Here is a 23,545-nt window from a genome sequence, read left to right on the forward strand (position 1 = left end):
AGCCTAGGTAGATAATGTTAGAAAAGTTATAGAACTGGAATTTACTTTATATTAAGCATAGCTTACTGGCCTTCTGTGTTTCAGGTTAAGCTTAAATAGCACTATTAAATCATAAAATAAATAATGTAGATCATTTTTTCCCCCAAATTTGGTTGTAGTTTGAAAAAAAATGTAGGATATAGATTTCTGAATCTGACAAAAATCAAATGAGAAAAATAATGAAAACATAGAATAGGTATGAAAATTAAAAGTCAGAATGAAAGGTTAGATTAGGAGGTAATGTGAGCCCTAAGGATCTAGAGGATTCTTAGATCTAGAGGATCTAAGGGGATCTTCTAGATGGAACTGACCAGATCAAAGAGAGATCTGAAAAGAGAAATATGATGTTCTGATTTTTTATTGACATGTTGGTGCCACAAGCAGTTGGCACTTGGTGTGGTATGCATCCATCATGCCTGGCTAGATTTGGCATCTCTCATCCACATCTCTTGTAGATCTTTTCTGAGGTGTGGTTTAAGAAACAGGGTGAACTCCAAAGTATCTAGATCCTTATCCATTTTGATTCATCTTATATTAGTCTTAGGCAAGGCCCTTGAAATAACTCAGTTCTGAGAACTTTATTCTTCTTAAGAGAAGCATAAATTCAAACCTAAAATTGTATAGTAGAGGTATTGTAAAGATATAAAACTTAAATAGCCAACAATTGAAGCAAAGATTTGACATATACTGATTTCAGGAAAGGAAAATAAGAAAAAGCTGGTTCAACAGCACTGGATTGAGATCAAGCAGTGTTGAGACTTGCAAATGCTGTGCATGAGAGCAATAATTAGGTTCACTGAATAAAATTAACAGAGAAAATATATAATTATGCCACAATATACTGAGTGAGTGAGTGAAAGTTTCCCAGTTGTGTCTGACTCTTTGTGACCCCATTGACTGTAGCCTGCCAGGCTCCTCTGTCCATGGAATTATCCAGGCAAGAAAACTGAAGTGAGTTGCCATGCCCTCCTCCAGGGGATTTTCCTGACCCAGGGATCAAACCTGTATCTCCTGCATTGCAGGCAGATTCTTTACCATCTGAGCCACCAGGGAAGTCTTACCCCAAATTTGTCATCACCTAAACAGCATGGCTGATAAAAGAAACTTCAGTATCATATTAATAATACTTATTATAGAAAGACATTTGTGGGTTATCAAACATAGTATGTGGAAGGAAATTTGAAGAACGACTATAAGAAATGTCTAAGTATTAGAACATCTCCTTGTGAAATATGTGTTCTTCATTCATATAGTTTTGTAACAAAGCCAAGATTTAATCTGACATAACTTCATGTAAATGACTTCCTGAAAAGAATATCTTGAGGGAAATCTTTAAGAAAAAATTTAAATCTTTTATTCAGTGTAGCCACATTAATCAATTCTTATCAAAAGACTTGGCTTCTTCAATCCCAAAGGAAACGATTTTTGAACAATTAAAAAAAACAGATGAATCTTAGGTTATCCTGATAGTTAATGTTTTGCTTAGAAAACTTGTGTGGGAGAGAAGGTGGTTCAGATCAAGTCATTTGGTTTTTGTGTATTTGTTTTGATTGGAGCATATTTTGCTAATAAAGATCTTGGAAGGAGTTGCCTACTATGTCTATGTAACCAAAACAATATGATGAAAAACAAGGTTTTTTTATTCCTTGTCCAGATGTTTTAAAAATATCCAGGTGTTTAACATCACACAGAGAAAATATAAAGATGATTAACCAAATGTTTTACTCTTTTACTTTGATGTTTACTACTATATTGTATATTTAGCCAAATTGGCAGTGCTTTTAAGAATTTGAATTTGACACGATAGATTTTTGTAGAGACACAAGACATGTTTTCTGAGAAAGAAAGGATATTTAGTTATGATATTTACTTGCTTTTGTTTGGTCATGATTCTATGGTTTTCTCTTTTGGTCATTTCAGAAAAATGATATGACATTATTTGACTGCTGTGGTATCTTACTGTATTTCTTTTAGGTCATCTTATCTTATGGCGTGGCCTCAGGTTTAATTTATGGAGCGCTTCTAATACTCCTTCAGAATAAAGCTGTTCTTCGGGCAGTTCCTCAAATTTTCCAAAGGTGGCATCTGAGATTTATCTAAACCAGGAGGTTTCTTGGCCCTCATTTTTTCTTTAGCCCCAGCAATGACAAAGAGCAATGGCTGCTTCAATTGGATGTAAGAAGAACACTTAGGGTTTGTCTCAGAAGAATCAAAGATTTCAGATCTTCTGAAAGATTGTTTGTACTCTTAGGGGGTCTTAAGAGGGGTCAAATGGCTTCTAAGAGTTCCTTAGCTAGATGGTTACGGGCTTGTATTAGGGAGGCGTATGTAGTTAAGGTAAAGAGGCTCCTAGGGTTTGTAAAGCTCATTACACTAGGACTTTAGCTGTTTCTTGGGCAGAGAGGTCGAAGGCTTCCACATTGGAAATTTGCAAGGTGGCCACCTGGGCTTCTCTTCATACTTTTCATAGTATTATCTCTTGGATGTAGTCTCTTCTACAGATTCAGCTTTTGGTGGGAGGTTGCTTGTGAGTCAGAAAAGAACAGTGAAGAAAAGAAAGACTTGTAGTTCCCACTCAGAGCTGCCAACAAGGCAAGTTGCTTTGTAGTGCACACAATGGGAGCCTATGAAGACCAATTTGGGTGTGAAAGTGGATGTCACAGAGAAGTACTGCCAACCTCTACTCTCCATGAAAGAAAGCAGCAGTGTGGATGCTAACCAGAAGTGTAAAATGAACCACAGTGAACTCCGTAGGGAGAGGCTGTTCTGCAGCTGGCATCCCTGTGACCCTCTGCACTCTACTGAAGGCCTTAATCTGGGCATGCTCTTAAAGAAACCACTGTTGATTGCATGCAAATAACTACGCTTTAAAACGATGAGCCAAAAAGGGGGTACCTTTTCTAGACAATGTTAATAAGTGTATAGCTTGTCCAATATTAATTTTAGGTAGGTGAAATAATTTGTTAAATGTTCAAAGAGCTCATAACATTTGACAGTGTCAAATTTTGAAATTGACCATTTTGAATTCCAAACAAAAATAAAAATGCCACAATCTGTTAAAATCGTGAGATATACTACTAGTCTAGATTCAGTGTTACTAATCCTGCCTTAAAATAATCCTTTTGGCTTCTCTGTATAGGATTAAATTTTTAAAAATCTTTTTAATTGCGAGGGGGGAAGATTATGCTATATAGGTTATCATAATTGCTCAATAATTCTTTTTCTTACTATAGAATTGCTCACCAGCAAAAGAAGTCTTGGGAAGCTTATCTTATTTTTTAATTCATTTTGAAAATAGGCAGATGGTTTTTGTAAACACCAAAGTCCATTACTTTGAGTGAATAAACATAATGTATTTGGAAATGAAATGATAAATACGAGCTAATTAAACTTTTTCATGTTTTAAACTATAGCTACACAGTGACAAATAGTTATTTCCAAGAGTAGATCTGCAAAACTTGTACTTTGAATTAATGTTATTTTTCCAGGGTAAATATCTTTTATACATCAGTTGTTTTTATGATCTATCTGTAGAAAGTAAAGTAACATTAAGAATCCAAGTGTTACCTCTTCATGTCATTGACAACTTGATCTTTATGATTTTTTCTTTTTTAAAAAAATATTCTTTGAATAATAGCCCAGGCATACAGTAAAATTTTTAAGCAAGTTAAAAGAATATATGGTTAAAATGAAGACTTTTTCCAATTGACTTGAAAAAATCACACAAATCTTGTCATACTCTACAGAGATCCTTTTTTATTAATGATTATGTAGAAACACCTCATATTCAGAAAAACAGCTGAATAGTTTTCTATTGCTGTATGTACCACAATCACCTCCACCTTGTTTTTTTCCTTTTCATTTTGCTTCCACAAACAATGATGTGGCAAATTTCTTTGACCTATGTCTTATGTGTCCTCCTGTATATCTGGACAGTAATTTTCTAAAGTGGAATTGCCAAGTAAAAAGCACTGGTCATAGACAGGATGAAAAGACAAGACATAAACTGAGAAAAATATTTGCAAAATACACATCTGATAAAGGTCATGTATCCAAAATATACAAAGAACTCTTAAAATTCAACAGGACAACAAAAAACTCAGTTTAAAAATGAGCAAAAGATCTGGAGAGCTCACCAAAGAAGATACACAGATGGCAAATAAGCATATGAAAAGATGCTCAGCGTCATATGTCATCAGAGAAATGCAAATTGAAACAATGAGATACCATTATGCTCCTACTAGAGTGGACAAAACCCAGAACACTAACACCACCAAATTCTAGCAAGGATGTGAAGCAACAGGAACTCTCATTCATTGCTAATAGGAATGTAAGATAGTATATTCTGGATGCTATTGATGTATCTTATAAAGCTAAACATTGTCTTACACGATGCAATAATCACACCCCTAGGTACTTATGCAAATTAGTTGAAAACTTATGTCCACACAAAAACCAGCACATAAATGTTTATAACAGTTTTATTCTTAATTGCCAAAAATTGGAAGCAGCTAAGTTGTCCTTCAGTAGATCAATGGATAAACTGTGGTACGTCAATACATTGGAATATTATCCAGTGATTTATTTTTTTCTTAAAGAGGTATCAAGCCACACAGAAACATGGAGAACTTAAATGCAACCTAAATGTATGTTGCTGAGTGAAAGGAAGGCAATGGCACCCCACTCCAGTACTCTTGCCTGGAAAATCCCATGGATGGAGGAGTCTGGTAGGCTGCAGTCCATGGGGTCGCACAGAGTCAGACAGGACTGAGCGACTTCACTTTCACTTCTCACTTTCATGCATTGGAGAAGGAAATGGCAACCCACTCCAGTGTTCTTGCCTGGAGAATCCCGGGGACGGGGGAGCCTGGTGGGCTTCCGTCTATGGGGTTGCACAGAGTCGGACACGACTGACGCAACTTAGCAGCAGCAGCAAGTGAAAGGAACCAATTTGAAAAGCCTACATACTATACGATTCCAACTATAAGACAACCTGGTAAGCAAAAGTATAGAGACAATAAAAGATCAGTGGTTGCTAGGGAGATTACAGAGGAGAGGAGAGGTATTATAGGTGGAGCACAGGTGATTTTCAGAGCAGTGGAATTAATATGTGTGATGCTAATGGTGGATGCATGACATTGTGCATTTGGCAAAACCGTAGACCTGCACAACACAAAAAAATGATCCCTAATGTAAATTATGGGCAAACTTAATTATTTAGCTAATAATAATCTATCAGTATTGGTTCATCGAAAAACCAAGAGAGTTCCAGAAAAACATCTATTTCTGTTTTATTGACTATGCTAAAGCCTTTGACTGTATGGATCACAATAAACCGTGGAAAATTCTGAAAGAGATGGGAATACCAGACCACCTGACCTGCCTCTTGAGAAACCTGTATGCAGGTCAGGAAGCAACAGTTAGAACTGGACATGGAACAACAGACTAGTTCCAAATAGGAAAAGGAGTACGTCAAGGCTGTATATTGTCACCCTGCTTATTTAACTTATATGCAGAGTACATCGTGAGAAACGCTGGGCTGGAGGAAGCACAAGCTGGAATCAAGATTGCTGGTAGAAATATCAATAACCTCAGATATGCAGATGACACCACCCTTATGGCAGAAAGTGAAGAGGAACTAAAAAGCCTCTTGATGAAAGTGAAAGAGGAGAGTGAAAAAGTTGGCTTAAAGCTCAACATTGAGAAAACTAAGATCATGGCATCTGGTCCCATCACTTCATGGCAGATAGATGGGGAATCAGTGGCTGACTTTATTTTTCTGGGCTCCAAGATTGCTGCAGATGGTGACTACAGCCATGAAATTAAAAGACACTTACTCCTTGGGAGGAAAGTTATGATCAGCCGAGACAGCATATTAAAAAGCAGAGACATTACTTTGCCAACAAAAGTCTGTCTAGAGAAGGCTATGGTTTTTCCAGTGGTCATGTATGAATATGACAGTTGGACTATAATGAAAGCTGAGCGCCAAAGAATTGATGCTTTTGAACTGTCGTGTTGGAGAAGACTTTTGAGAGTCCCTTGGGCTTCAAGGAGATCCAACCAGTCCATCCTAAAGGAGATCAGTCCTGGGTGTTCATTGGAAGGACTGATGTTGAAGCTGAAACTCCAATATTTTGGCCACTTGATGTGAAGAGTTGACTCATTTGAAAAGACCCTGATGCTGGCGAAGATTGAGCGCAGGAGGAGAAGGGGTTGACGGAGGGTGAGATGGCTGGATGGCATCACCGACCCGATGGACATGGGTTTGGGTGAACTCCGGGAGTTGGTGGTGGACAGGGAGGCCTGGTGTGCTGTGGTTCATGGGGTCACAAGGAGTCAGACACGACTGAGCGACTGAACTGAACTGAACTGATTGGTTCATCAGTTGTAACATATATCCCACCCCAAATTAAGATGTTAATAGTAGGGGAAACTGAGGGCAGAGCTAGAGGAAGTATATGGGAACCTTGCACTTTCTGCTCAAATTTTCTAGAAAACTAAAACTGCTCAAAAAGCTAAAGTCTATTAATTTTTTTTTTAAAGTATGTACATTGAGAGATCATTCTGAGCCAGTTTGTCATATCTATTTCAACTAACAGTTTTTTTGTTACATAGAAGTGTTTTACAGCTTCTCTGTCCTTCTGAAAAATCTCTACCTTGTATCCTTTGAAAAAAAATCCCATATTTTCTTTAATAACCTTATAGTTTCATTTTTCTTTTTTAAAAATCTGCTTAATCTGGATTTTATTTCAGCATTGAAATTGACCCTTATTAATGACACTATCTTCTGCAAAAAATGTAATAAAACATAAGCCACAGAATAAGCATTTTAGGTTAAATGGAATAACACTGATGTAAAACCTCATCTATGTTGTGATGTGTGTTGAGAAATGAAGCAGGATTCCTCAAGTGCAGTCCATGGCCCCTTAAGGACCATGAGAGTGTTTTACAAGAGGGCTTGGGAATCTGCAATAGCATGTGTGAGTTTGTGTGCATGCACACAGTCATATTGTGCATTTTGGATCAAGTGTTCTGTCACTTTAAATCAAGTTCTCAGAAGTGTTCACAAATCCAAAATGATTTAGAAACACTAGAGTTGAGGGAAACTTTTCCTCAGAATAAACTGACAAAATTTCTCAAAAGGATGTTGTCAACTACCAGATGGAATATTTACCTCTTAAGAGAATGTTTCTGTGAATTGTATTACTTAGGAATCATTCATAATTAAGCTTATAGAACCATATTTAGAAAAACCAAACAAAAAACACCACATATTTTCTTCATGACTATACTTTTCAGGAGGAGCCCTACTGATAAGAATCACTGATATTTGGAAATTTGTTTGCCCTGGATGTAAGGAGAAAGTGCCTCTTAAGATGATTAAAATAAAAGAAAAATTAGTCATGGTGTACCATTCATCATCATATATCAAGTCTAAGTGAACCCAAAAGATAATTGCTAAGTCATTTCATATCAAATTAATCTATAATTGCTAGAACCATAATAGAAAATGGAAATACTTCTTTTGGGCATATTTATTCATTACATTTTGGTATATTTTTTTTCCCATGGAAAGAATTTTTTAATTCTAAAACGTGAAAGTTGAGGAAGTATTTCTATTTTTTTTAGTTTCCATTTTAGAAGCTATAGATCATTTCTTATCCATCTCAGTGTTTGTGTTTTTCCAATGAATTATTGATAAATTCATTAAGAGTATAACTTTTCTTGATATTCTGGTGTTTATCCACATGTTTTTGTTCTCTTGCTTCCAAATAAGAAATATTAATGTGTTAAGGAAGACCACCAGCTTTTAAAGCAGTACTTTGGAATTTAACATTTTAAATGAACAAGGAAATTAATATTTAGTTTGTACTCAATTTATCCTACATTATTAACATGAAAATGAATTAATTATAAAAGGATATGATCTTTACAGATTATATATACCTGCATGTACATCAAATATGAATATAAATAGCATATAAATTCCATCAAGTTGTATGTATAGAAAAGGACTCTGTATTTTGATTCTGTCATTATCATAATGGAGATATCACCCTACATGTTTTGGACTGTGTTCTTTGTATCTTGATGTGTGTGTGTGTGTGTACTGTAGATGGAGCTTTTCTACATAATTAGTAAGTTTAACCTACTGATCACAATGGTTTGTTTTTCTTAATGTACGTTTGTGTGTTTGTTTCCTTTTTATTGCATAGGAATTTTGGAGACATCCAATAGAGAAGTTGTAGTAGAGAAACCTAGAACAAATGAGACCAGTATTACTTCAGAGCAACTGCTACCAGTAACAGAGGTAAGTGAAGAAAAATGAGTGGTGGTTTTTTATGCATATGCAGTAACATTCTCATTTTCCTGTGACTCCATTATGAATCAGAACATCTTGATTTTTACCCTTTGCCACTAAAAAAGAAAAATTGGCTTACAGATTTTGATGAAAATTGAATTTAGTGGGAACACTGCTGTGTTGCACAGTGTGTTCCATGGAAGCAGTAGGGAACTGGTGGTAAAGAGATCTTTGTTCTCATCCCAACTCAGGGACTACACCTTGAAAATTTGGACTGTAGACAGCTGTTGAAAAGTGACAAAGTGGTAATTAAAAAGGGAAGGAACAAGGAGAGAGTAGTTTGAACTGGCCTCTTATTTTAGTGTGCTCCACGGGTCCCTGTTTTTTCTCAGATCCATGACCACTCTTCCTCTATTTCGTTCTGTATTTTAGAGAAAGACATCCTCCGGGTGTTCTTGCTTTCTGGACCTGGGAAGGTTTGGCCAATGAAAAGCACTGAGGGGAGACTGGAAGGTAGATGTTAGAGAAAATCAGGGGATTTCTTCCGCTCGCTCTGTGTTAGGGAACATGTCCAAGAGTAGCTATGGCTCCTTCTCCTCCTCCACGCTTCTCCCCACATACAGTCCTCTCTCTAGTTTCTGGTCCACAGGGCAGGTCGCCCTCTTTCCCTCATTGTGACGTTGTGGGCTCTTTAGTGGCAGCAGGTAGAATCTTCTAGTGGTGATGTGCAAACTTTTAGTTGCATCATGTGGCGTCTAGTTCCCTTATCAGGGATCGAACCTGGGCTCCTTGCATTGGGAGCCTGGAGTCTCAGCCACTGGACCACCAGGGAAGTCCCTATACATCGTGTTTTAATAAAAAATCAGAGTAGATATTAAGAAATTAGCATTAGGTAATAGAAGAAAGGGATTCAGTGGGGAGCTCCTTGGCACACAGAACAGAAAACCATATTATTTCCTCTTCTTTCTTGGATCAACTAATAAATGTTCTGCATTCTAACTGGAATGTCTATGATTCCAAACATCAGATGGGAAGAGTAGAAGTAAGCCAATGATGTCTTATGTAAATAAATAGACTTCTAGGAGGAGATTTGAGTAGTAAATGTTTTCAGTTTTTTTTTTTTTTAAAGCAGCTATTAATGTTCTTGCTTTTCCATATTTTGAACAGATACCTTCAAAGGTATTAAAATCACATATAAATGACTGTGGATGAAGGTAATCATTATGGCACACACACCACCCTCAAAGTCACTGTGACCATGGTAATTAATGGCAATTTTCCCCATAACATATTTCCTTGAGTGCATGAATGAATGATTTTAATGAATAGACATTCCCTGGTGGGGGAACAAAAAAGCAGAGTTTTATTGTCGTGGTTAATTTTTATGAAGGTAGGTTCCTTTTCGTATTTCTATCATAAACGTGTCTTAAGAAAATACCTATATGGCATAGGACTACATGCATGGCACTTGCAAAGTTTCACTTAGGAGAAAAGAAACTATAGGAGCTGAGTAGATTAAATGGTTGATTCATTTTATGTAATAAAAAGATGAGAGATATATCTTTAAGCAGGCCCTATGATGCTAAAGGTCCAAATAAACTTTAGAAAGGATATGAGAATTACATCTTAATTACAGGCTTAATGAGGAGAGCCACTTTTTCTGATTAGGGAGTTATGGAATCATAGAATTTTAGCTCTAGAAGATAAATCACCTTTATTTGTTCTGCATATACAAAAAGCATTAGATTAATGCTTAGTGAGAATTTTGTATACAAGAAAATTAAGCTAATGATCATAATCTCAGTAATTTTAGACTGAAAGGAACTATAGAAATCACTCAATTCAGCTCTTTTATTTTTGCAACAGAAAACTTGAAATCCAGAAAAATAAGTAATTCAGTTAGAAATATCAAGCCTAGAGTCTTCTGAAGTTGGGGGTAGATAAATTATTGCTATTAGTAAGATCACACTAAAGAAGGAAAAGTTTAGTACTAAGCATAGATTCAGCCTACTATCCATAATGTATTTACACTTTAGAGTATATTAGAGGGCTTGAGGGATATATCCATTTGTAAATATATTGCCACATGAGCCAAAGACCAAAAAAATCCCCAAAATAACACCGGCCTCCATGCCAGCCTTCCCACTGCCCACATACAGAGCAATGCAAATTATTTTAATTCCTCATTTTCTGGAACAAAAGTAGTGATGCTTACCACTTTATGGGTGGAGAAACAAAATAAAACTCTACAGCAATAAAAATCTAGAAACATGCAGTGGTATATTTTCTCCAAGAAATTTATTTCTTATTGCTATTTTTTTGGCTTGTCTGGATTTCTGACAGTGAAAAAGAAATAAAAGATTGAATATTAAATGCTGTCTTATGTCGCAATACTTGTTAACAATAAACTATAAAAAAGACTATAAAAATCTAATTTAGACTTTATTAAATATATTGAATTTAAAGGTTGCTTTACGTGATAAATAGTAAGTGGAACTTTCAGCTCTCATAAAGATGGTTTTATTGAACTATATTTAAGAGATTAAATTTTGAAAAAAAAGTTTTTGATTAAATCCACTGATGAATTAAATTGAAATGTCAGTATATTACTGTGTATAAAGAATGCACATGTTTTGTATATTGCTTTATTCACTGGGTAATATTTTCAGGTTATAAGAATGGCTTTTACAGTTTATCAAAGAATACCTATATTCAACATGCTGAATGAAAGTAATGCTTTTATATCTATAACACTAGAAACACTTGTTGTTAAGATTAATATAACTGAACATAAATTTATATTTCAGGCTACTTTATTAGATTTTGGCTGGAGAAGTGCATTTAAAAAAGTATCTCTTCCCATGGCACATAGTATAACAACAGCCATTGAAGATTTTTCTGCAAAAATTCTCCAACAGGAACAGAATGAAAGGTTTTCAACTGTCAGCTATGCTTTGGACCTTGTAAATGTCCTGCCAGTTTGGCAAGATAGCTATGTGGTTCCTGAAGCAGACCAACCAAAGAAAATTGCAAAGGCAAGTGTTAAATGAAATCCTTTCGAATTAGATTGGCATATGAGATTTTTCTTCATATAAACCATCGCAAAGGGAACCAACAGAAAAATGATGGGATCTCTTGGGAAACCCTTGGCACTTGACCCAGCACCGTGTTTTCCTGGTATCCATGGACCACTGTGCTAACAAAAAAGGACTCAAACCTGGTGCCAACTTTTTGCTCCATGAATCTGAAGCAGCTAAAGAGAGGGCCTCTGTGACTTCCTGGGGACCTGGGGAACAGCCTGTTTGTGTGATACCTTTGAATGACCGCCCCCCGCAGGAGAAATTTAGGAGGTTGAAGGAGTTGTTGTCTTTTATTGGTTTGGGCAACCTTTAAGTCTTGATTTACATCTTAGTAAACATTCCATTAGCATCAGTCTTACATCTTTGTTTTGAGAGTCACAGAACATACTGAGAAAATAGGAAGTAGTTATGGAAATGGAGAAATAAGAGTTACTCCATATTCAGTCTACAGTGGGGTCAGCAACCCCTCATTGAAGTGTTTTTGAAAGAGAGTTTTCAAAAGTGACCTTAATCCCCCACTGCCACCTGAAGCTCCAGTACATTACCCAGAAACACTGTTGACCTCTCTGGAGAAGAGGCAAGTGAGCCTTTTCATGCATCCATCCATCACACCTCCTTTGCCGTTAAGAAGGAGTAAATTCATAATAACTAGTGAAACGCTAAGTGCATCACTCCTAAAAGTTGCTGACTCTATCAATAAGAAAATGCTACATGAGATTGTTTCTGATGCTCTTAGATTATTTAAGTTAAACTGATACAGCTTCATTTATATGTGGTGATTAATTAAAAAAAACACTTTTATGACAGTTTAGCCAAAACAAACAAACAAACAAACCCGGGAGTAAGTCAAAAATAATGTAATCATGGATACATACTTTCTGAATTCAATTAACTACAAATAAAAGTATTGTCATGGAAAGCTATTTCCTGAGTTTTTCATAATGTCTCTCTGGTAGGCATAAGGTTTGAAGTTTATATATAGAGAAGTATCATTTTTGTATTTCTTTATTTGACATAAAACATTTAACTTTCTACCACTGAGACATCGGTTATTATAAAGTTGTGTCATTATATTTATGTTTGATGCCAAGTTCATTATTTTGGAATTTAGTCTCCCTGTACATAAATTACATGGCGCTGTCAGAATACAAATAACTCAGTGCTACATTTATTTCTCCCTAGTTTTGTTCTGACATCATGGAAAAACTTGACATAATGCTTCCACTGGCTCTGGCATGCAGAGATGATTCTTTTCAGGAAATTAGAGCAAACTTTGTGGAGGCCTGTTGTAAAGTGGCAACAGCTGTCCTGGCCAGACTGCAGGAGAGAAGCAAGGAGTTTCCCTCCAAAGCACCCCTGAAAAACCTGCACACCCTGCTCTCCACGGCTGTGTATGTCTTCCAGCGTTTTATGCAATATGATCATGTGATGAAAGAAAATGCTAAGAAGTGAGTGTCATTTACACTAAGTTGATGGCCATGCTTGCAGTATCATCTATCTTTGGGTATCACAGAAGTGGAATCTTGAAAATGGTATTTGAGAAGGAGAAAATAATAATAAACATGGGGAATTATTTTCATTTATCTTGCCTAGGAAATGTCAAAAAGGTAGAGCATGGGTTGTATTAAACCAGATACACAGATAGCAAGAAAGATAGGTATTCCCTCTGAAGGCCCACTGGGATGACCTTTGCATTTCCCAGACGCTGTAGTCTGGAGGAACTATTTTCAGCATGCTGTTCTGATGTGACCAAGCAAAGCCTTTCCATTCCACAAGGCCCGTTGTACAGATTACACTGGAAAGGAAAAATAAACTTCTCCCCTGTCACACAAAACAATATTTGTGGAAAATGCCGTTCTCTTTGGTTCCTAGACCAACTAGACATTAGGAGCTGGCCTAGAGAAGAGATGCATTTCTGACTATTCTTGTGACCAATGTAAACATATCTCAGAATGCCCATTTCATAGACGCTATTCTTCATGTGTGAAAAGGAAGCATTGACAGTCTCAATTCTCATGTATTTGTGGTCCAAAAAGACCAAATGTTTTCTGGCTAGAGAACAGAAATGACCAGATGTATAATCAGGTGGCCTATCTGGCTTCTCTTGTACTCTCTAGAAGACGGCATGGCCCTTTGCAAAGGGAACGTGTAGACTGGACACTCCAGTGTGAGCCCAAGAATCTAGTCTGTATTCCTTATTCAGCCTTTGCAGTCCCTTTCTAGTAACGAGAGGAAGCATAAGAGAGTGTACTAAAAATAGCTAAAGATAAAAGTAAATTTGGCTTGATGTAGGATATAACTATGATATTTCTTTAATTCCCTTAAGTAGTCAGATGTTGTGATTCATACTCGAATTTATAAACAAAATGTGCCAGCAATCCCTTTATTTCTGTAGAATATTGTAAAACAGTTTATGAGATAATTGACAGCTACAAAATTACAATTTTTAAAATAAAAAGACTGTGTTTGTGGGACGTGTGATAGCTTTATAAAAGTTGGTTCTGACAAATGCATGTTGTTCTCTGTAATAACGATAACCTAATGCCTAAATAATGCACTGATCTCTAATAATAGGCTTACAAAGAATACTTTGATTTTTGAATGATGTATTGACAATGCAGTTTGTCTCAAGTTGAAGCGCATATTTGCGGAACAGCAGATGTACGTTTTCAAAGGACGTGCAAAACAAAGACCAGCTTTTTTTTTTTTTTCTTTTTGGAAAGTGACTGTGGATGCAGACTTCAGCATTGGGAGGAAATGAATGATTGATATCTAATAATCAAAACCATTTGTAGTACTGGAGATTGTTACCTCCTACTGCACAGGCCTTAAATCTCTGTCTCTTTGATCATTCCCTCTGCACAGACCCATATTCCTGGTGCCTATCCAGCGATACCAGGAATTCATCAACAGTCTGCAGTTTCAGGTTACGGACTACTGCGTCAGAGTTTGTGCTACAAGCATTTTACAGGACGCTGAGAGCCACCATTGGGATGACTACAAAGCTTTTTATGAGGTGTGAAGTTACGTTTACTATCCCTCCTTTTTACACAAATATGTTTTACTGCCTACCTGCTTTCTGGCTAATTAGAAACATGAGCTTGGCATTACTAACACACGAAGGCTGTGAGGATAATATTTTTTAAATATTGAAATTATACTTGGAAAAACACTGTTCTTAAAAACCTGAAATAATTAGAACACTCCTTCTGCTTAAAAGTAAAAATAACTTAATTTGAGCTGCAGTGTTTCCGTGCTATATAATAGTTGGAATGTAATGGGACACGAGTAAAATTCAAGGAGAAAACAATGCCACAATATAATATACAACCTTGTATTGTTTTCAAAGGGACCAGTAAGAGGTATCCTTGCACTTTTTTCTTGTTATATATTTCCATCTGTGTTTGATAAAGATTTTTTATTAAACAGCTTTATTCTTTTTATACTTGTTTTCCCTTCTTATTGTGTGTTCTTATGAGTGTGCTTTAAGACCCATCTGATCATTTATAGCTTACCTATTTTCATTTAACCCATGTTTTGAAATCCCAAATTTCTACTGAATTAAAGCCTAATGATTCCTAGTGTCACCAAAACCTGGATCAATTAAAATTATTCATCATCAAGCTTCATTAGTTCCCCTTCCTCTGAATCCCATTGATTACACATAAACCACAGTATTTGAAATCCCTTGAAGCGGATTTCAGAGCAGGGTGAAACATTTATAATATCTTAATCAAGATAATCAACATTTTCAAAATGTCATCAGTCAAGCCCACCTTCCGTAGTTTTTGCCACGAATGCCTTCCTCCAGATTGAAGCTTGTGATTTTGTTTCTTGATTGTCCTGCTAACTGTAGAGTATTGAGAAAAACAGAGTGGAGTTTTATTCAGTGAACTCACTCCTGTCGCCTTGCTGACACCATGGCTCCATTTATGCCTGGGTTATTATCATAATAAATGTTGTCACAACAGAGACGAGCAGCTTAGAAGCTTTTTAAAAGGGCTTTCCACGTTTTCTAAGACCATTTCATCTCTCCTTTAGAGGCCCTTCCCAGATACCTTTTCTCTCTGCGAAAGCATCTATATAGGGTGTTCCAAATCTGACGCGCTTCACACAGCAGCGAGCAGAATGAAAACGAGAAAGTGGTATGGTGCAGCTGGTAGCCTGAGATAAGAATAAAAGTATTGGTCTCCCCTCTCCTGGCCGCGTCCCAGCTCCCTTATTTGCCTTGAGGTAAACAGAGAGGTTGAAAATGAATCCATCTCATGTTTCAAACTATTTCAACGTGTCAGTGCGCTGATGAGCAATTTTATATGATGTGTCCATTGAAGAACAGGTATCCCGTCACTATCCGTCCAACACAGGGATATTATGTTTCCTTTCATGCAAATTGGGAGCTGGAAGAGTCCTACGGTATAAATAATAAGTAGATGCATTGAGAACCTGTTATTGAAGTTACCAAGTATTTAAAAGAAAAAACAACAACAACAACAAATTACCACATAACATTCAGCTCTTAGATCTTATGACAAGGCTTTAGCTTCCAAGACAGAAATAACGAGATAGCTAGCCTGTGATTACATGGTACTGTAGCTTCCATATACTTACATGGTCAGTAGTTACAATTTAATTGCAGAGTTAGCGGTGGTTATTTATGCTCAGAAAAAAATAAAATAAAATAAAGTGATACTGCTTTTCTGTTTACCAAAAATAAGAACCTTCTAAAACCAATACAGATTTTAAGCGATTTTGATAACTGGAGTACCCAACATGGTTTTATCCTGTTTACTACACCCCTCTCTCTGTCTCACCCCATTATTCCAGCTGATTTGTGAAACAGGACTGGTAGGAATGTTTGAAGGGGCGAGGCGATGAAATCTGCCCGACTGGAGGTGGAGGGTGAGATAGAGATCTCAGGGGATCCTATCACCGTGTGCAGAGTGTAGTAAAGAAATAGAGAATTTGTAAGATATGGAGCAATATTTGCTCATGTATTGTGATAACAAGTGAGCCCTAGATAGATCATTTCCACTTTCTGAACTGTCAGGTTGAGAGAGCCAAAGAGTTCAGTATCTCTCTGATGAGGTGCTGGTCAGATGGCACAGTGGGTGTTCAAATTACATGTTTAAAATCAAGCTTTTAGTATACTTGACATCTGTTCAATTTTAGCAACTTGTGTTTTCTAATAGTCAAAGAATAAAGAATTGTCTGTTCAAAGATAATATTGAGTGGCTTATATAATAAAGCCCAGCTGCTTGTTTCCTGATATATAATCTAAATAAAAGTTCACATCTGTTTGTATTATAGCGGGTCTACAAAAATAACAGATGTTTACTAGCAGAATACTTTTGAAATGACAACAAATAGGGAAACAGGTCAGAAAAATAAATGAATCACATTTAATTTAATGAAAGCCCTTGCATACATAGAAACTATACACATTTTGAAGAAAATTGTGAGACAGATGACCAGTTTGGAAGGTTTTAAGTGAACATGAAGTTTATATTTTTAAAAGTCTTAAAAATAAGTATCTTTCACTTTTAGGGGAAGAGATAGGTATGCCTAAAGTTACTTTTATTTTCTCATTTATTGCTCAAAGGTGGCTATTAAGGAGAAATAATATGAGAAATCATGTTGGCCATATTATCATGGGCACCCACTCACCGACATGGAGAAAGTATAAATCATTCAGACCAGCCATGATATCAGCTGGGTTGGTTTTGCTTTACTTAACGTACAACACAGAAAGTAATAGAGAAAATAAAGTATTAAAATTCCTTTCTTAGCTGAGGAAATTTTGTAAAGTATTCTTTATCACAGAACACACAACAAAGAAAATATAAGAAACTATGATTTGCAACTTGTGCATTAATTTTTTTAAAACAGTTTTGATGTACATCTAGTCAGAAAATCAGAAGTGGTCAAAGTCCCCACCAGTTTGAACTTGACTCTTCAACATTTTGATATCCAAGTTTTCCACCCAGCAAGAACAATTCTACTCATAAACTCCATTCGAAGGTCAATAGATAATAACTATAGATTATTATTATTATAGTGACTACAAAAGACTTTAGTAATCAAAGAAAGTACCAGAAGAATAATATGTAAAGAATATATACATAAGAAACTATCAAATTTAGGTATAGGAGAACACCAGTTCAGTTCAGTTCAGTCACTCAGTCTCACTCTTTGCAACCCCATGGACTGCAGCATGCCGGGCCTCCCTATCCATCCCAACTCCTGGAGTTTACTCAAACTCATGTCCATTGAGTCACCCAACCATCTCATCCTCTGTCGTCCCCTTCTCCTCCTGCCTTCAGTCTTTCCCAGCATCAAGGTCTTTTCCAGTGAGTCAGTTCTTCACATCAGGTGGCCAAAGTATGGGAGTTTCAGCTTCAACATCAGTCCTTCCAATGAATATTCAGGACTGATTCCTTTAGGATGGACTGGTTGGATCTCCTTGCAGTCCAAGGAACTCTCAAGAGTCTTCTCCAACACCACAGTTCAAAAGCATCAATTCTTCAGTGCTCAGCTTTCTTTATAGTCCAACCCTCATATCCATACATGACTACTAGAAAAATCATAGCTTTGACTAGACGGATCTTTGTTGGTAAAGTAATGTCTCTGCTTTTTAATATGCTGTCTAGGTTGGTCATAACTTTTCTTCCAAGTAGCAAGTGTCTTTTAATTTCATGGCTGTAGTCACCATCTGCAGTGATTTTGGAGCCCCAAGAAATCAAGTCAGCCATTGTTTCCACTGTTTCCCCATCTATTTGCCATGAAGTGATGGGACCAGATGCCATGATCTTAGTTTTCTGAGAACTAAGGAGAACATTGGAATTGTTTAAAATGATGTTTGTTTGAGAAATATAAGGAGTGTGCGAAATAGAAATTTTAAGTCAGAGGATTACTTAAGAGATAAAATAAGTTTTTCTCATTTAACTTTTGATATAGTAACGTAATCAGGATAGTTTTAGAAGAACACATTCTTCAAACTTCAAATAATGTATTTCAAGTAATCTTTTAATCTGGTCTGAAGAAAACGAGCAAACTCCTAGCACACCTCCCTGAGAGCCTGTTAACTAATTATTGGTTGTAATTCACTTGAGGTGACCTTCTCATTTCTGCCTGTTTCCCCTTAGCTTTGGCTGCTGTTGGGTCTCACTCTGTGATCAGGGAAAATTTGACACAGAAAAGAGGTCTGTCAAGAGGTAGAAAGGAATGAGAACCTGGCCCTTCGGAAGTGTAAAGTACTGTAAAAAATACTAAGAAATGATGATACCATCTGCCTGGGCTTTACGAAATCTTGCAAAATCAGACCATTTTAGGATGTGTTTCTAGTACTGTTGTTGAAACTCCATGGATGAAATAGCCTAATATAATCATCTTTGGTGACTCCCACTTTGTTTTCACGCATGTTGATAAGTACACACTCTGCAAGTTTATGTTTGCTCCTGTCATTTCATTGTAATGTGAAATCTAAACCATTTTTAAGGTGATCTCAATGATGTTAATAAGCCCAGAAGAATATACATGCTTAATTTCAAAGATTACTCTTTAATTTTAGAAGAATCAGCCCACTATCTTAGACTATGCAAGACTTTGTTTAGCAGCTACAAAGATGATCATTTTAAAGTAAATTTTAAACTCCGGACCACGAGTAGGTAAATCAAGGCTACCCTAGGTTAAATGCTTGTGGTCTGGATTTACACTAGAATATCTGGTCTCATAATTGAAATAAAACATATGTTCCTTTGTCAATAAGAATGTTTTACATCTTGTCAAAAATCTTTCTTGGTCATCGAGTGCATCAAACCCTCCAGCTATTTCCTTTCAGCCTGAACTAATTAAGTTCATAGGAAGCAAACTGACATTTGGTAAGATGCGATCCTCTTGTTTAATGTGTGCTGGTTTTGCCAGGGGGAAAGATGCTCCTTCTCGCTCCAGATGTGGCATTATTTCTTCTGGGCACTTCATCACGATCTCTGGACCATCCTGCCCCCTAAATTAGCCCAGGAGATACTAGCAGAAGTTCTGGAGAAGTCTTTGGGTCTCCTGGCCTCCAGATATGCCCAGGCCCATCCCAGTTATAAGAGAACCCTACAGATAAGGTAACTGAAGTTGTGAAAACCATTACTTTTCAAGAAAATGTTTGTCAGGTGTATAAAGCAGAATGTGCTTCTGAATCTCATGATGTAACTCCTTGTATATTTAATGTTTCTAACATCTGAAAGGAAATCATATTCAATTCTCCTGAGATACTTAAGTGCAAATGTGGAACTTGAATCAAAATAACTTTGTTCTTTTTTCTCCTTAAAATTGTATGTAAAACCCACTTTTTTTCTAAAAAGTGAGTCAAGTTGTATTACAATCTAGGACATAGATATCCAAAGGTTAATAAATAAGATAAAGAGAGAAAATTAAAGTCCTAAACTGGAGAGGAAAGCTGCGGTGCTGTGATGAAGTAATTTGACTGAAATTCCAGGCAACCAAGGAATTTTACTTTCGGGTGTTTTTTTTTTTTTTTTTTTTTTTTTTAATTTAATGCCTTAAAATATTGTAGTTCATCTTCATTAAGGAAACTCTTTTGTCTAATCATTTTTCTCTTAATATATTCTAATTACTTCTTTCCTCTTTTCCTTTTCTTTTTATTATGTATTACTAAAAAATAGTTCAAAATGTGAAATCACAGAAAATGAGGAGCAGCAGTCATGAAGTCTTAAAGACTGAATTATAGGCCAATTCTAAAGGAAATCAATCCTAAAGGAAACCAATCCTAAAGGAAATCAGTCCTGAATATTCATTGGAAGGACTGATGCTGAAGCTGAAACTCCAATACTTGGGCCACCTGGTGCGAAGAACTGACTCATTGGAAAAGACCCTGATGCTGGGAAAGACTGAAGGCGGGAGGAGAAGGGGATGGCGGAGGATGAGATGGTTGGATGGCATCACCGACTCGTGGACATGAGTTTGAGCCAGGTCTAGGAGTTGGTGATGGACAGGGAGGCCTGGCGTGCTGCAGTCCATGGGGTTGCAAAGAGTCAGACACAACCGACCGACTGAACTGAACTGAACAGGCCAATTCTATGGGTTGTCTAGGCAAAGAATATTACAAAAATGTGTGTACATGCCAACAATGGTCTATACAAAGTGAAGCCTTTTGTTTTTATAAACATTCTGATTAATGTAATTGAGACCTGCCTTTTAGGTATAAAAATTTTTTTTTTCAGATATGTTGCTGCTGCTGCTAAGTCGCTTTAGTTGTGTCCGACTCTGTGCGACCCCATAGACGGCAGCCCACCAGGCTCCGCCGTCCCTGGGATTCTCCAGGCAAGAACACTGGAGTGGGTTGCCATTTCCTTCTCCAATGCGTGAAAGTGAAAAGTGAAAGGGAAGTCGCTCAGTCGCGACCCCATGGACTGCAGCCCACCAGGCTCAGATATGTTAGGCAGAGCCTAAAGACATCAGAGGCTTTATTATTTTTGTCAGTAGGAATTATTTTCTGATCAAGCATGCTGCATGTGAGGGCATTTAGGTCTTGCTACAGTGTTTCATAAATATGGTATTTTTGAACAAGCTGTTTTGAATTACTGACCAAGCATTAAAAAAAAAAAAAAAACCCATTGAATTCTGAAGAAGAGATGGAAAATTCCTTTTGAAGGCAAAGGATACTTTCATTCTTTTCCTTATGTAGCTTACATCACTTTTGACTGTGAGGTGGCAAGTCATTATAAGATACTTATGAAATCAGATTTACTATTAGCTCATGAAATAGGTAGTATATTTAGTTAATTAACTGTATTATAGAGACTTTTGGCTTCTATTTTCTGGGTACATAAAAACATCTTGCAAAGCTAGAGTTATCTTTCCTAGTTTTTATAAGTTACATATTTTTATTTGAATGATTAATTATAAAATATCCATTTTGTAGAAATCAGATTTCACAGGCATGTGTTTGTTTGTGTCTGTGTGTATATATATATATATATATACACCTTGGATTTGCAATTCTTTAATTAGCAATTAGAATGAGTAGATGCAAACTACAATTAAACCTTCCTAAGGATGATTCTGGATGCTCTTAGAATTCTAGCTTCCAACTGTCATATAACAAAAACTGTGCTCTATATATATTGTTCAGTCACTCAGTTGTGTCCGACTCTTTGCGACTCCATGGACTGCAGCACGCCAGGCTTCCCTGTCCATCACCATCTCCCAGAGGTTGCTCAAGCTCATGTTCATTGAGTTGGTGATTCCATCCAACCATCTCATCCTCTGTCATCCCCTTCTCCTGCCTTCAATCTTTGCCAGCATCAGGGTTTTTTCCCAGTGATTCAGCTCTTCACATCAAGTGGCCAAAGTATCAGAGATTAAGCTACAGTATCAGTTCTTCCAATGAATATTCAAGGTTGATTTCCTTTAGGATTGACTGGTTTGAATATATATATGCAAGGAAAATATTTATTTGATATTAATATTTTAATTTATATTGTTTGCTATTAATATAAATTAATATTATTTGCATATACATGTAAGGAGAACAAGTATTAAATTTGTGGCAAATATTTGTGACAAATTTATTTAATATTGCAAAGTTCTGAAACTGTAAGCTTTTTCATTTGTGCCTCTGGTGCCTTTTTTTTTCACCTCCCACATGCTAGGAGAACATATTGCTCAATCTTGTACCTTTCTTTTGATACCTTGTACTTGGATGAGAAGATTGTTCTGCTATCAGATTTTTACCTATCACATGTATGTGGATAATAGAGAACTTTCTTTTAACGTGACTTTTCTTTTGCTGAATTTAATTTCAAAGAAACGCTCTTGAGATTCTTGAAGAGGATCTTGATAATGCAAAACAGACTGTTTTTCTTTTTTAAAAAAAGCACTTCTGCAACACTTCACTGCTATAGACGTCATTATCTCTAAAGATAATGAATGGTGTCGTGCTCAGTCGTGTCCGACTCTTTGCAACCCTTTGGACTGTAGCTCGTCAGACTTCTCCATCTGTGGGATTTTCCAAACCAGAATACTAGAGTGGGTTGCCATTTCCTCCTCCAGGGGATCTTCCTGACTCAGGGATTGAACTCGCATCTCCTGTCTCCTGCATTATAGGCAGTTTCTTTCTGCTGAGCCATCAGGGAAGCCCAATGCATGGTATTATGGGTCAGCTAACACTTGCAAACTCAAAATCTATCTTTGATGCTTTGTCTGTTTTTGATCTCTGAATCTCTGATATCGAAGCAAATATTTCTATTCTTACATATGTTTAATATAATAGATATAAATGATAGTGTGCCTACCAAGCAGAGAGAACAATTTTAACATGATTTTCTTCTTTTTCTTTCCAACAGACTTGATGTCACAACAATTTTAATTTGCACTGAGAACATGTTATGGTCAGTTTGCACATCTGTACAGAAGCTTTTGAATCCTCATGCATATGTAGATGATAAAATTTTTAAAATTCATACCCACTGTAATAATCTCTTCACAACATTAGTTATTTTGACTTCACCATTAACACAATTACACCAGTAAGTATCAAATGTATTTTCTTTTTAGCTACTATGATATGGAAAATAATGTAATTTTATGCTGCTTACTGAATTGTGTGAAGTAGCAAGTAGAAATTTATTGAAGCACAGTTGTGATATTGTGAATTGAACCATTTTACAAAACTAACTCTAACCAACAGGGGTTTCTTCATTCTCGAAGTTATTTGATCCTAAATATGTGGTATTTCTCTATTGATTAATCCTGTTCAGTTGATAAGGCTCTAAATACAAGCAGGAATGTTTTGAGCATCATTATTTGAGTTGTTTAAATGCTCAAATTTTATTCATGGATTGATTTGTCTGTGAAAAAATAAATCATATCCCAATTGCTTTATGCTCCTCTAAAAATATCTTTTAATTTGATATAAACGATTTTCTCTAATCAAAAAGATTTTTTAAATGATTATAAAATGCTCTCTAGTCTAGAAGAGACATAATGTTTCCATTTACTCTGCCATAGATTTGCATTTTTAGTGTTGGACTTAGTGACTGGGCTAGTAATGGGAAGTGGAAATAGGAGTAAGTAATGATTTTTTAAATGTTGAAATATTTACTTAACTAAACAA

The 23,545-nt window shown here is 36.3% G+C and overlaps 1 protein-coding gene across 11 annotated transcripts in view; it reads left to right on the forward strand.

Annotated features, from left to right (window-relative positions):
• The window catches only part of KIAA0825 (KIAA0825 ortholog), a 442,771-nt gene that overhangs the window by 125,980 nt on the left and 293,246 nt on the right, over positions 1–23,545 (forward strand). For 10 of the 11 annotated variants that reach the window (XM_044948546.2, XM_044948547.2, XM_044948542.2 and 7 more), the window contains exons 7-12: positions 8,256–8,350; positions 11,149–11,376; positions 12,604–12,869; positions 14,287–14,437; positions 19,342–19,532; positions 22,776–22,958. In XM_044948546.2, the coding sequence (XP_044804481.2) occupies positions 8,256–8,350; positions 11,149–11,376; positions 12,604–12,869; positions 14,287–14,437; positions 19,342–19,532; positions 22,776–22,958 (1,114 nt within the window). Of the gene's footprint in view, positions 1–8,255; positions 8,351–9,508; positions 10,509–11,148; positions 11,377–12,603; positions 12,870–14,286; positions 14,438–19,341; positions 19,533–22,775; positions 22,959–23,545 lie in introns of those variants that run through there. The other variant, XM_044948548.2, reaches the window with a different exon arrangement.

Source organism: Bubalus bubalis, chromosome 9, assembly GCF_019923935.1.
Source record: "Bubalus bubalis isolate 160015118507 breed Murrah chromosome 9, NDDB_SH_1, whole genome shotgun sequence".
Classification (NCBI taxonomy): domain Eukaryota; kingdom Metazoa; phylum Chordata; class Mammalia; order Artiodactyla; family Bovidae; genus Bubalus; species Bubalus bubalis.